At 40.3% G+C, this 16,189-nt stretch overlaps 1 protein-coding gene across 1 annotated transcript in view; it reads right to left on the bottom strand.

Annotated features, from left to right (window-relative positions):
• The window catches only part of LOC124269336 (oxysterol-binding protein-related protein 9-like), a 29,559-nt gene that overhangs the window by 11,623 nt on the left and 1,747 nt on the right, over window positions 1-16,189 (bottom strand). Inside the window, 7 exon segments of the mRNA XM_046704353.1 lie at window positions 191-285; window positions 610-751; window positions 2,237-2,341; window positions 4,527-4,626; window positions 6,131-6,181; window positions 9,268-9,345; window positions 14,741-14,836. Coding sequence (XP_046560309.1) covers window positions 191-285; window positions 610-751; window positions 2,237-2,341; window positions 4,527-4,626; window positions 6,131-6,181; window positions 9,268-9,345; window positions 14,741-14,836 — 667 coding nt within the window.

The raw sequence follows: 16,189 nt of genomic DNA, 5'->3' as shown, positions 1-16,189 counted from the left end.
ACTGAGGTACTGTTCAAAGTGGTGTTGAACCGACATTCACTTTCCAACTCATGTCTTTACACATCAAAACAATGGACATCTTTGTGTTTAGTTAAACATTCTCTGAGATACATGAATTCTTATTTTCTTCATATATGCTTTATTTACTTTTTATTAATGAGCCATATCGACAACAACATAGAATGCTTACCATCATAGTAATCATCTTTGGAAGCTATAACTGGTGGTGAGACTTGTGTCTCGCCGTTCTCGTCGCCTTCCACCATATGTGTGGAGAGTTCACGTCTGGAACACAACAAGCACATTACCAAACATGCATTACTCTAGGAATGAATGTCATGAGAGCTTTGATCTGAAGTTAAGGGATGCAGGCCATATATGGTCAAAACTAAGTTAATGAATCATAACCATATATTTCAGTTTTCGTTGAGAAAAATATGTTCCATGTGTCAACATTTTGAATTTCTCCCAGAAGAAACAAACTATTTGCCGTTGCTTATTTATGCTTCTGATAACTAAGACATTTTAACTACACATCTTGACTGACGTCCCCCCGATGTGGAGCTCAAGCTACAAGCTTAAGCAAGCTTCATATCCACACAGACTTACTCGGGGGTGGTCTTCTGTGACGACTTCTGCTCCTCAGCATCGTAGAACTCTTCATCCTCGCTGCTGGAGTAGGAGACATCTGGGATGCCAGTCCCTCCATTCAGTGTGCTGTCTGTCACTATTGGCGGCCCCAGGGTCGACCCTGAACACACAAGCAGGTCAGTGAAGGAAGGCCATTACTCAGACCCGAATATAGAGCAGACGATGACAGACGGAGACAAAAGGATATGCAGGATGCATCTGACCCCTATCCCGAAGCACAAAAAGTTTATAGACACCAAGTTTATTACAGGTGATAGTGCTCTGTTTGCTCAATTACACTACAATTTCTTGCTCCAATAAGAAACCCATGACTATCTTCTGGACCAGTTTGTGAGTGTTGTCTTTGATACTGAACATTTACAGGACTGTCCATGTTCATTTTTATACATCACATATTTCTTACAGAGAAGATGCAGAAGAGAAAAGGTACACAATAAACCAGTATCTGCTATATATAACAACCTTCCAGTTTCATCAATGTTTGCACTATTGCTTCATCACATTTAACTAATTTTAGTTTAATTTAACAGCGAAAACAAGAAACCAAAATAGTTAATAAAACAATCACTAACTCATTTGGTGAAATATTGTCACTTAACTAATATTTTTCCTAGTTTGATCAACATATATTCATCGCTCAGAACACATACACTGCTATTAATCTAAACTATTCATAGGCATTGCACGTATGTGTTCTGTTAAAGACATAAGCACCATCTAGTAAATTCTGGATGGAGTACTCTAGGAGCCTTCACAAACTGGGGCAAGTATTTCCTCAGTATAACGCTACTGTTCAACAATTCCCCCGTTCACCAATGTTCAGATAAGACAACAAGAAGTCTCCAACACCCCCACCCTCGATACTCTAACTAACCATAGTCTACAAACCCCAACTGTAAACAGGCAGTAAATCACGTGTCCTTATTTTGGAATGGTATAGCACAACTACATATACACAAAGAACTTAGTTAAGCACCCCCTGACATATCTCACGATTGAACGAGCTCCGATCTTAACCCTTTGGAGCATAGCTTGGACATGATTGATTGTCATGTGCAACGAAGGGATCCTCCTGTACAGAACCTGGCCCATTTGGAAGTTGCTTTACACGATGAATGGTGTAAACTGCCCCTTCGAAGAGGATCAGGAGGCAGATAGGGGGGTATGACGAGGAGATGCTGGCTGTCATACAGTCACATGGAGGTTACACTCGGTATTGACCATGAATTGTGTAAGAGACACAAAATGACATGTTGAATGTTCACATTCACCAATAAATTCAACATTCAACAGACTTGCACAGACAAAGTTCTATACGGAAATCAGTGTTTTTTTATAAAGTGAGCAATTATCATCATAAAATCAACATGGATTCCAATAATTTTGCATGATAATAATATGATTCAAAAGATCATAGGGGTCAGATGCCATTGTGGTCACCACGAGAAGTTTTATGTACGTGTTGAAAACGGATCACTGCAAAAATACAGGGGTGCTTAATTAAGTTCTTTGTGCATAGTAACCCCTAGCCTACTGTATGGCTCTACTGCTACAATAGTGACACCACCCTACACGTTTCCCGTACCGGAGGGTATTGCTATGTTAGGTAGCGAGGTACTGGATGAGACTGGTGCGTCATTAGCGACATCCACGGCCTGCTCAATGTTGTCGGTGGACAGGGAAGCAGGAACTGGAGGGAGGACCAGAACAGTGGACAGATGACGAGTGGAGTTAGGACAGGAGGAAGAAATGAAAAAAAATATATTAGTTAAACATGTGCAAGTAGTTAGATAAAAAATATGACAAACTATTAGAATATCAGAAAGAACATTCTTCATTTCAGTTTATCTGATACAAAAGAACAGGAAAGCTAACTATATTAGTAAGTATATCACTTTATTAATTTAACACAAATAGTTGAAAATCATTCAAACTATAGTCTGTTTGCAGTGAAAACATACTGATGAATTTCACTTTAAACAAAAACGTAAATCAAATAAAGTGAAATTAGAAGTACGAATCCTCATGATTTTACCTTGCCAATTGAACATCTAAATCTCATAATTTTATTCAACTAAGTTAACGCTCATCACATACTGCAAGTGCATTTGTATCACTGTTCCAATTACTGCATTTACTCCCTTGTAATACAAACCAATAATAACTTTTGAATCTATGATCGTCTGTTTAACAACTTTTATCCTAAATTGAATACAATTCTGCAATTTACATGTTTAATTGGCAAGGTAAAATTATGAGGATTCGCAATCTTAATTTCACTTTATTTGATTTACTTTTTTTGCTTAAAGTGAAATTCATCAGTACGTTTTCACTGCAAACCGACTATAATAGAAATGATTTAATTTGTTCTGTATGTATAATCTTGTATGTACGCATAAGCCATGAAAACCATGAAGGGAAGGAGGAAATGTCTGAAGCAAGGCAGGGTGATTGATGTATTGACCACCTGTATACAATGAAACCCTGTGAGTGAATACACCTAGTTAATCAAAACCCAACACATTAACCAAGATCGTTACTGTTAAGAATGTGTAAATACCGCCATCATGGCGGCTCATGAATAATCTGGTCTCCACAATCCTGGCGGATGACAGCATGAATAACACTACATGATGCTGGTGCATGAGGGCAGGGGAACTCACACAAAAACATCAGCCTATCATCCACATTATCCAGTAACAACAATCTCAGAAATAGGTCAGCTTGACAGGCTCACATTTCAGTATGGTGGTAAGAGGCAGTTATGTATGAGTAAAGTTTTTTTCAAGAGAAAGTGTAATCCCAAATACAACATGTGTTGCCATGTTCTATCATGCTGCAGTCACCAACATTACAGCTATATCACAGTTAACACTGTAGTAAGCCTGTGAAGATCAGGGTGAGAACTGGTATTCAGCAACCAATGTGGTCATTAGAGACGACTAACAGGATCGGTGGTCAGGCTTATGGCTTTGGTTGATGCATGTGATTGTATACCATAAATATTGTGTAGATTGATGCTTATGAAATCAATCGCTGGACTGTCTGGTCCAGATTTGATTATTTACAGATCACCGCCATATAGCAGGAAAATGGCTGAGTGTGGGGTTCCACACAAAAAAAAACCAAAACATTTATGTCAGGGAAAACCTGTGGATGATTATTTGAATGAAAATGTGTTGGTCCCAACTTCAGATCCACACTGAAGTTATCAAGTATGACACATAGTGACTTAGATACATACAGTCAAATCCCGATGAGTCGAATGCCGGTGTCTCGAATATTATGCATAACTGGAAGTACCTGTCAGTCCCGACCATTCCCTGTTATAGTTGTCATCATTTGAATACCGGTTACACGAATTCGTCCCATAAATACACACGATGACTCGAGAAGGAAATTTGGTCCCATGAGATTCAAACACAGCAATCTTGTATACATAAGCCGAAGTCAGTCAATGAGAAGTTGATTGGTGTAGCAAACTGATCCAATTAACAAACCAGCGCGGCACACACCTTTCCGCCATTGACGGGTGAGTTCAAAAGGCAGATTAGTGATTTTACGGAAATCACTGTCTGTGCTAATCAGACTGGAACTGATAAGGTGCCCCTATTAGTGATATGGAAATCATTAGATAAACAAATGCTTAGGCGGAGGAATTAGGACTGGATCATCCTTTTTTCTACCCTCATAGACATACCTATGTCTCGAATACATCGATAAGTCGAATTTATTACTTGGTCCCCAGCGATTCGATTCATCGGGGATTTGACTGTATTCTGCTTCATAAATCCCCCAAAGGGTACAGTTACTGGCGATGAAGGAGTTTCTTACAGTGTAACATGGAACTATTTTGTTGATGTGAGGGCACCTACCTTGACGTTTGATGTCGCTGAAGTGGCTGAAGTTGGCATCGTTGGTAAGTAGCAGCTGGTCATGGGGGGAGCCATTCAAGATTGGTTCCTTAAGGCTCTCCTGGAAACAAAGAAACATGCTTAACAGATGAAAGACATGACAACAAATAGGTGAAGATAAAGGAACCATAAGGTGTAGACATGGCTACCATCAGGTGTAGACAAGGCTACCATCGGGTGTAGACATGGCTACCATCAGGTGTAGACAAGGCCACCATCAGGAGTAGACAAGGCCACCATCAGGAGTAGACAAGGCCACCATCAGGTGTAGACAAGGCCAGCATCAGGTGTAGACAAGGCCACCATCAGGAACAGACAAAGCCTCCATCAGGTGTAGACAAGGCAACCATCACGTGTAGATGAGGCAACCATCAGGTGTAGACAAGGCAACCATCAGGTGTAGACATGGCCACCATCACGTGTAGACAAGGCCACCATCAGGAGTAGACAAGGCCACCATCAGGAGTAGACAAGGCCACCATCAGGTGTAGACAAGGCCACCATCAGGTGTACACAAAGCCTCCATCAGGTGTACACAAAGCCTCCATCAGGTGTAGACGAGGCAACCATCAGGTGTACACAAAAGCACAGTGGTGTAGTGGTTAGCATGCTGGCCTCTCACGCCAAAGGCCCGGGTTCGAATCCCTGTGGAGACACTAAAATTTGTGACCAGGGTCCCATACTGTGTTGTGTCCGTGAGCAAGGCACTTCGTCCTATTGCACTCAGTCCACCCAGCTGATCAAAATGGGTACCTGAGAAGCGGATGTATGGACCTATACGGTCGTGCGAAGCGTTTAAAAGCAGCTTTGAAAGTACAATTCTGTCAGGGTAATAATGTAACGCCAGAGAGCAGCATTTTAAGCGCGCAATAATTAGCATTATTATTATTATTATTATTAACCATCAGGTGTAGACAATGCCACCATCAGGTGTAGACAAGGCCACCATCAGGTGTAGACAAGGCCACCATCAGGTGTAGACAAGACCATCAGGTGTAGACACATCAACCATCAGTTTCAGACAAGACAATCATAAACTATAATTCTGATTCATTTTGAATCAGTGAGGGTGCCCACTACACCGTATGCCTAAAAAGGGGCCCCATTATCAACCAACTTTGCCAACAGTAAGTAACAGTGAACCATGATGATTATGTTGATTGATGTAACCTGAGCCAACCTAGAGGCATGGACTCATGAATACATGAATGAATAATGAGCTAATATGAAATAAATGATAAGCACACATTGGAATCAAACTAAACAGTCAGTAATAAACACCATTTGTTGTGTACATAATTCATGATCTAAGACACAATTAACTGCAGAAGTCTTTATAATATAGAACTAGACAAGTTAGTCATATTACTGAAGTCTCATGCATTGCATGTTCTGTTCCCGGTGGCCTACATATTATGACATACACAGTAAATCATCAGGCTTGGACACAGCTTTACTACTCCATATATTCCTATATCTTTAAACAACTTGTTGAAACAGTATTTCTCATGTGGGGCTATCAAATGATCGAAACTGCAGTATAACGATCGTGCCTGTTGTCCTACCTTGGTGATCTGTAGCATCACAATGGTGTGTTTGATTGCCTCGACCAGTCCCTGGAAACAACATAAAACAACACATAAACAACAATACAACAACAGGCCAGCACAACACCAACAGGGCTCAATGTTTTGAGCCAATGAGTTATTACTCACACATAATCTTTCACAGCGGGTACTGACAGTTTTTGGTGTATTCGATATAAGTTTGCAAGTCTAACTGATAAGACTTTTTGGAGAATAATTCTTCATCTGTGCTGTTTCGGGATTCTTCCAATCAGCATGTGTTCTTGTTTGTTTGTTCTTTAACGCTGCACTCAGCAATATTCCAGCTATGTTGCAGAGGTCTGTAAATAATCAAGTCTGGACCAGACAATCCAGTGATCATCTAACCTTAGTCGCCTCTTCTGTGCTGCACCATATGCGTCATAACAATGGTACATGCTGATGTTGGGGAATCAGACCAAGATTCAACACAGTACAAACCATGGGCGTAATTACCAAGAATAGTGGTTTTAGCTTGTCTCTACAGATCCTTTCCTGACTTATGCTGGCACCTTACTCAAAGCTGCTGTAAATGAGTTGAGTGTACCTGCTGTAAATGAGTTGAGTGTACCTGCTGTAAATGAGTTGAGTGTACCTGCTGTAAATGAGTTGAGTGTACCTGCTGTAAATGAGTTGAGTGTACCTGCTGTAAATGAGTTGAGTGTACCTGCTGTAAATGAGTTGAGTGTACCTGCTGTAAATGAGTTGAGTGTACCTGCTGTAAATGAGTTGAGTGTACCTGCTGTAAATGAGTTGAGTGTACCTGCTGTAAATGAGTTGAGTGTACCTGCTGTAAATGAGTTGAGTGTACCTGCTGTAAATGAGTTGAGTGTACCTGCTGTAAAATGAGTTGAGTGTACCTGCTGTAAATGAGTTGAGTGTACCTGCTGTAAATGAGTTGAGTGTACCTGCTGTAAATGAGTTGAGTGTACCTGCTGTAAATGAGTTGAGTGTACCTGCTGTAAATGAGTTGAGTGTACCTGCTGTAAATGAGTTGAGTGTACCTGCTGTAAATGAGTTGAGTGTACCTGCTGTAAATGAGTTGAGTGTACCTGCTGTAAATGAGTTGAGTGTACCTGCTGTAAATGAGTTGAGTGTACCTGCTGTAAATGAGTTGAGAGTACCTGCTGTAAATGAGTTGAGTGTACCTGCTGTAAATGAGTTGAGTGTACCTGCTGTAAATGAGTTGAGTGTACCTGCTGTAAATGAGTTGTGTGTACCTGCTGTAAATGAGTTGAGTGTACCTGCTGTAAATGAGTTGAGTGTACCAGAGCACTGCATGACAGAAATGGCTACACAGTGACTAGGAAGCTGCATGTACAGGATACAGGATATACGTCCGACACACAATCTCAGGATTCTGGCTTCCTTCCTGACATAGGTAGCAACAACAAACAACATCCTGATACTTCTGGTATCAGTAGAAACATCAGTCAGTGTGGCTACCTGAAAGAAAGTGCTGCTTCAGTACTGCAGGAAGTATGACTTACACTTATCCTTTCTCAGACCTGATTGGTCCCCATACATAACAGACCCCATCTCAATAACCTTACCACTGACCACCCCACCCCCACCCCACCCTACACAGACTCCCTTCGCAGCCCTGCTGAACTGAGCCCACCTCACCCATGGTAAGACTCAACCTCACACCTCTAAAACAGACCCCACCTCAATACATTTAACAGACCCAAACCTTGCATAAGCAGGCCCCATCTCACCCCTCCTTAGTTGACCCCATCTCACCCTTCATTAGTTGACCCCATTTCACCCTTCCTAGCAGACCCCATCTCACCGCTCCTCAGCTGACTCAATCTCACCCCTCCTTAGCAGGCCCCATCTCACCCATCCTTAGCAGGCCCCATCTCACCCTTCCTAGTGGACCCCATCTCACCCCTCCTCAGTTGACTCCATCTCACCCTTAGCGGACCCCATCTCACCCCTCCTCAGTTGACTCCATCTCACCCCTCCTTAGCAGGCCCCATCTCACCCTTCCTAGTGGACCCCATCTCACCCTTCATTAGTTGACCCCTTCTCACACCTAATTAGCAGGCCCCATCTCACCCTTCATTAGTTGACCCCATCTCACCCTTCCTAGTGGACCCTATCTCACCGCTCCTGAGTTGACTCCATCTCACCCTTCATTAGTTGACCCCTTCTCACACCTAATTAGCAGGCCCCATCTCACCCTTCCTAGTGGACCCCATGTCACTGCTCCTGAGTTGACCCCATCTCACCCTTCCTAGTGGACCCCATCTCACTGCTCCTGAGTTGACTCCATCTCACCCTTCATTAGTTGACCCCTTCTCACACCTAATTAGCAGGTCCCATCTCACCCTTCATTAGTTGACCCCATCTCACCTTTCCTAGTGGACCGCATCTCACCGCTCCTGAGTTGACCCCATCTCACCCTTCCTAGTGGACCCCATCTCACCGCTCCTGAGTTGACTCCATCTCACCCTTCATTAGTTGACCCCATCTCACCCTTCCTAGTGGACCCCTTCTCACCGCTCCTGGGTTGACTCCATCTCACCCTTCATTAGTTGACCCCATCTCACCCTTCCTAGTGGACCCCATCACACCGCTCCTGAGTTGACTCCATCTCACCCCTCCTTAGCAGGCCCCATCTCACCCTTAGCGGACCCCATCCCACCCCTCCTCAGTTGAGTCCATCTCACCCTTCCTAGCAGACCCCATCTCCCCCTTCATTAGTTGACCCCTTCTCACCCCTCATTAGCACGCCCCATCTCACCCTTCATTAGTTGTCCCCATCTCACCCTTCCTAGTGTGACCAGAGGCCTTCAAACTCCAAATAAACAGAATCACACAGCTTAATGGACCTCACCCCTCATACCCAGATCTTATCTCACCTTCCTAACAAGACCAGGTCCCATCTTACCCTTCAAAACATACACCATCTGTACCACCCTCTTTCCTTATCTCACACACAAGCAAACATGCACACATCTCACCCTCCAAAACAGTCCCTTCACCAGGTGAGACACTCAATCCCAACCATATTCAGTTATAATTCCTAACCAGGGTTCCTACGTTTACATTAACCTTGACCATTTGAACATCTTTAACATAATGTCACTTACATCAGCAGTTACTTTTATGACACTGTATTTCTCCCTCTCTGCTTCATCAGGACAGTCTTCAATACGTGTTTCCAAGGCCTGTAAAACATGAAACAATCCATCTTCATCACAACATCACCAATGTCTTCCTTCTACATAGCTGACACTATCACTTGTGTGTGTCTAACTTCAATTTGTTTCAAACACTGTCCAGTAGGTGTACATCCAAACAAGACCCAGGAAAATAAGGACCCACCTTAAAACTCACACAACATCACACTTCACATTAACCCACATATATATGAACACCATTAATCAACCTCACCTATTTCTATTATCTAGACACAGATACAATGAGCCATGTTATTTTTCATATTTATGATATGTAATGAATAAATTCCATGTAACCAGCATATAACAATTCTCATTGGCAAGTCTTCACAAACTCACCTACTTTATCACTGTTCCCAATTTCCTGGTATGCATTGCACCTGTAATGTGGCTTCTCACAGGATCAATAAGTTATCATTAAACACTATACATATTTCCTACAGTAGCCTAGCAGGAAGCTGTATGTACTGCCATCAGCTGTAGATTTTACAGGGCAGATGTGGACTGTGTACTTGTTATGGGTCATGCATATTTCACAGTCTGCATTTGTGTCTATTGTATGTGCAATCAATGAAGTGATAATTGGTCTATGGGGGCTACTGTTGCATTTGTTCTCAACACAGCACTGGCTTGAGTGAGGTCATAGCTAGGTTTGTTGTTTCATGCTCACTCTGCAATAATCCATCTGTATAATGGTATCATGTCGATAATCAAACCGGAACTAGACAATACAGTGATTGATATTATGATGATATTATGAGAAATGCTGTCATCACCTGACCTTTTAAGTCATCTTTCACGACAAGAAAAGGTTGATGATGATAAATGCTAGCCCAAAGTTACAAAACAAATACAGGATTTAACTTGAGTGATCTTATAGAGTTAAACACCAATTGTAGTTCCAGAAATGTTCCAAAATTATCAAGGGATACCAAAGCTTCATGAACCTTGCTCCTACAGAGAACTGAACCTGCATCATTGTAAACAAACCTGTAACCACAAGGCCACTTGATGCTCCTTTAACTGGAGACTACCCATTACATCAGAGTACTAGCATTAAGGACAGGGTTATACATGAAGTCTCAATGATATTGTGATTTACATGCATGTAAACACAACAGACACAGATTATTTACTTAGTGCAAATGATTAAAGGGCCATTAAAGAATGACAAATCTTCATGATATCCTAAGTCTGAACCTTTCACGCATAATATGAACACCATCTCCAGCCATTTTAATAAAATCCTTGGTCAGGTTAGCATGTAAGTACTACAAACTGGGCCATTGGTCCTCTGACTGCTAGAAAGGGGCCAACGCTCTTAACAAGTGGTACATTCAAGGCTGATGACATGACTTTCATCTTACATTTGTACATCTAGAATATGTGCCCAGTGTCTAATGGCATGGCTAGAATGCTCCTAGTATGTTATGACATGGCTAGAATGTTCCTAGTGTGTCATGGCATGGCTAGAATGTTCCTAGTGTGTCATGGCATGGCTAGAATATCATCCTAGTGTGTCATGGCATGGCTAGAATATCATCCTTTCCTAGTGTGTCATGGCATGGCTAGAATATCATCCTAGTGATTAATGGTATGGCTAGAATATCATCCTTCTCTAGTGTGTCATGGCATGGCTAGAATATCATCCTAGTGTGTCATGGTATGGCTAGAATATCATCCTAGTGTGTCATGGTATGGCTAGAATATCATCCTAGTGTGTCATGGCATGGCTAGAATATGATCCTAGTGTGTCATGGCATGGCTAGAATATGATCCTAGTGTGTCATGGCATGGCTAGAATGTTATTACTGTGTCATGGCATGGCTAGGAATATGTTCCTAGTGTGTCATGGCATGGCTAGAATATGTTATTATTGTGTCATGGCATGGCTAGAATATGTTATTAGTGTGTAATGCATGGTAAGAATATGTTCCCAGTGTGTCATGGCATGGCTAGACTATGTTATTATTGTGTCATGGCATGGCTAGAATATGTTATTAGTGTGTCATGGCATGGCTAGAATATGTTCCTAGTGTGTAATGGCATGGCTAGAATATGTTCCTTGTGTGTAATGCCATGGCTAGAATATGTTATTAGTGTGTGTGATGGCATGGCAAGAATATGTTATTAGCGTGTCATAGCATGGTTAAAATATGCTCCTACTGTGTCATGACATGGCTAGAATATGTTCCCACGGTGTAATGGCATGGTTAGAATATGTTCCTAGTGTGTAATGGCATGATTAGAATACGTTCCTTGTGTGTAATGGCATGGCTAGAATATGTTCCTTGTGTGTAATGGTATGGCTAGAATATGTTATTAGTGTGTCATGGCATGGCTAGAATATGATCCTAGTGTGTAATGGCATAGCTAGAATATGTTATTAGTGTGTAATGCATGGTAAGAATATGTTCCCAGTGTGTCATGGCATGGCTAGACTATGTTATTATTGTGTCATGGCATGGCTAGAATATGTTATTAGTGTGTCATGGCATGGCTAGAATATTTCCAAGTGTGTAATGGCATGGTTAGAATATGTTCCTAGTGTGTAATGGCACGGCTAGAATATGTTATTAGAGTGTCATGGCATGGCTAGAATATTTCCAAGTGTGTAATGGCATGGTTAGAATATGTTTCTAGTGTGTCATGGCATGGCTAGAATATGATCCTAGTGTGTCATGGCATGGTTAGAATGTTATTACTGTGTCATGGCATGGCTAGAATATGCTCCTAGTGTGTAATGGCATGGTTAGAATATGTTTCTAGTGTGTAATAGCATGGTTAGAATATGTTCCTTGTGTGTAATGGCATGGCTATAATATGTCATTAGTGTGTGTCATGGCATGGCTAGAATATGTTATTAGTGTGTCATGGCATGGCTAAAATATGTTCTTAGTGTGTCATGGCATAATTAGAGTATGTTCCTAGTGTGTCATAGCCTTGCTAGAATATGTAATTAGTGTGTAATGGCATGGTTAGAATATGTTCCCAATGTGTCATGACATGGATAGAATATGTTATTATTGTGTCATGGCATGGCTAAAATATGTTATTAGTGTGGCATGGCATGGCTAGAATATGTTCCTAGTGTGTCATGGCATGGCTAGACTATGTTATTAGTGTGTAATGGCATGGCTAAAATATGTTCCCAATGTGTCATGGTGTGGATAGAATATGTTATTATTGTGTCATGGCATGGCTAGAATATGTTATTAGCGTGTCATGGCATGGCTAGAATATGTTCCGAGTGTGCTATGGCATGGCTAGAATAAGTGGTAGAATAAAGACAGTGTTAGAATATGTTCCTAGTGTGCTATGGCATGGTTAGAATATGTGGCAGAATACAGACAGTTTCGATACAATGGAAGGTGAATTGTATTTTATCTAGTTCATTGCAAAAGTACTTTTATAAGGGATGGATCAAAAGTACTTTTCATCAACACACAGATTCCAAGGGGTACACTTATTCAAATTTAAGCTGACCTATGCTTTTTGCCTGTAATCATAGTTTAAAGAAGATAAACAGTTAACATAACAATGAGTATCAATAATTGATAGGAGGAGACAAACTCATTATCACAATGTATAACAGTCATCCCAACTGATTCCCAACACTGGTAACCAGCAGTATTAGCAGTGTGGAAGTTTTCCTCTATAGTGTTGGAATTCGTCACCCAATGAATCCCTAAATACAACAATAGGGTTATTCCAAGCACCCTTTGACTTTATGCCTGTAATATGCAACAATGATGAACAAAGATAAATTTTGGCAATGTACGAGTGTAATGTAAACAAGAAGACAAAGTCATCCATATCCCCGCAATGGCAAAATACTCTTCATGATTATGTCTACGAGTTATGATTATGTCAAATATTTAGTTGTGTATATAGAAAAGTGGAAGGAGAGTATTGAAAGGTTTCTAAAGTTCTGCTCCAGAAAGGAGCACTATCCACAATTTCACTCTATGTCAAACTTGTTGCCATGGAAATGCCAAAAAATATTTTATTCAGAAACCCACAACTACCAAAAGGCACCAGTACACCACCAGATCTATGTATGTGCCAAGTTTGGTGAAGAAACACTGAACGGTTTTAGAGTTCTGCTCCGGAAAAGACAAATGTGCACGGAGGACGGATGGACGCACGCACGGACGGAGTCCATTTTAATACCCCCTGCAAAACGCATTGCAGGGGATAAAAAATTGATAATTCACAGTTATGCTGTTAAAACACCTCAACTTGCTTGTTACTGTCACTGGCTGATTCAGATACCAGGCATGGGTAACAAATATGGGCATATATAAGTTTTTTCGGGGATTTTACTGGTTGCTTGTTGGTGCTCTCGACAATATTCCAGGTATATGAGTATGAATAATCCACCCAGGACAGAGCAAGCCTTCATTGAAATAATGAGCCAAAAGCCACACCCATGGGGGTATGGTGACGCCAAGTTATTGTTATTGTCTTTGGTGACAAGCATAGATGGCTGATTTATAGGAAGGGAGCATGGTTAACGAAATCTTGATGAAGTACAGTGATGTATCTGTTACACTGCAGTAGAATCATCACACAAAACCATGTGACAAAGACACTCACAGTAAACTGAATGACACACTATATATACCCCAATCCATAATCAATATAAATAACACAGAGACGCAGATAATCAAAGGGAGGTAACTCCTGTCATCCACTCAGCATTGGCTTGTCAGACCATAGATCACAGTTCAGTTCCCCATGCCGTTCGACCAGTGTAAAACCCAAAACAATAACTCCTCACATGGTCTACCTTCTCAGAAAATATGGTCAAAATACTCTCTGAAAGTTATTACAGCAAAGTAATCAATTTTACATAGAACTGATTTTCCGGGGCAATGTTTGCAATTAGTACCACATATTAGATGATGAGATTACAATATTCAGATAAATATATCACATTGTTTACCAAATTGTCTAAATCAACATGATCAAAGCTTGAGTCATGTGATAGGTATAAATTTAGAAGTGAACAATATGATAAGTTTGCCATGACCTCACTAATTCATTAATGTCCACATGGTGGTGCTCACATGTTTGTCTTATGATCAGGTAAAATGAAATGTGACCTTCCCCCTTGTTCAATACCTCTCTCAAGATCTGACTAACTCTCCAACATGACCAAATCAGGTGGACCTTCTACTCAGGAAATCAGTATCAAGGCTAATAGCACTTTTCTGAACATCATTACAACTGTATGTTACATACCTGAAATACGCTTACGACAAATAAGACCCATATTATACCTAGAGAAAACCAGACTTCATCGTATTCAGACTGCTGTTATATTGCTGCAATATTGCTGAGTGCAGACTTAAACTACAAATTACTACTGTCCACTCACCTGGACTTGGTCTATAAGCATCTGGAGGTAGGTATCTGTCTCCATCAGCTTGTGGTCAAAGTCCTCAAGACTCGGGGCATGGCGAACTTCCAGCTTCTGCTCAAACAAACAAATCTCACAATACAATATATAACTTAAAATCATCACACTGATGCCAAAGCATGACCTAAAGAAATATTAATAAATAATACATCATTTTTGCATTTGCGGAAACCAGTTTCAAAATCTTCATAATGAGGATGCTAAATTCAAGTTATTTCGCCTTTTCATTTTTTTTCATTCATTAGTTGAATGGAGTTCATTTACCTTTGCAATGCATAATGTTTTAATATTTGGAAACAAACTTGATAAATGAACTCACACTAAGAACATCCATGCAAGCATTGCTCTGGTAATTTCTGTTTAATTCTAAGACAAACATGATGTCTGATAATGCCAAATATTTACAAATATACTTCAATATTTAAGGAGTAATGTCACGGTCTGATGCCCATTGAAGTCTCAGCATGGGTCTGGCAATTAGTGTCATGTGTGCAACTGATATCTGACTAATTAGGGTAATCATTTGCTAATACATTGATATACGTTACAACGTGAGTTTGAAACTCCATGAAAATAGTGACTGTGAAGCTAAATTGGTTAATCTTTTAGATAATTTGAATACCAAACATGGAAAAATAATGATCTTATTGAGCTCAGATGAAGAGACAGAAGAACCATAAAAAATATTTGATGATATTTTTTCTTATGAAGTTATATTCTCCATCCTTAATAAAAATTCAAAGGTAAAGTGAGCATCAAAATTTATAGTTATTGTTGTAAATGTATATACAACATATGCATTTTCATATACATATACACATATTTTTTATTATATATATATATATATATGTCTGTCTATATATTTATAATGTATAATATTTCATTAATGTTCAGAAGCAAACTAAACACTTAACTCTGCATTGTTTATTAAGAATGTAACATCATAGCACCAACGATGACTAATTCTGGTAATCTTGTAAGACTGGCCAATATTCTCCCACACAATGTTCTAATCAGCACTCAGATACAAGAGTAAGGTGATCACTAATGTAAACAGGTTAGTCCAGCCTATCTTGATTGTCCTGCTCTATGTCTGGAGCACTGTTTGGAAAGGACAGTTTGAAGGGTCTGTGATAAATCTAGTGTATAAACATTTTGCTAAGTATTTTCAAGAGCATGAATGTCTTTTCAACATGGTTATTCAACTCTTTTCTTGTCTGGATTGACATTATTGTCTTACATCATGTATGGCATTCAGTCACACAAGCATATTGAACCTAAATGTTAACGATTATTCTAATGTTAGTCCTTATTCTGAACTTGTAAAACGACAAGAGGGTAGCTTGTTTGAGGAAAGCTTAACACTGTTGTTAAAGTATTCCTGCCATACCAGTGAAGTGAATGCCT

The sequence above is a fragment of the Haliotis rubra genome, unplaced genomic scaffold (assembly GCF_003918875.1).
Source record: "Haliotis rubra isolate DU_JTF1 unplaced genomic scaffold, ASM391887v1 Scf1012, whole genome shotgun sequence".
Taxonomy (NCBI): Eukaryota; Metazoa; Mollusca; class Gastropoda; order Lepetellida; family Haliotidae; genus Haliotis; species Haliotis rubra.
This window is presented reverse-complemented; position numbering and strand designations above follow the sequence as displayed.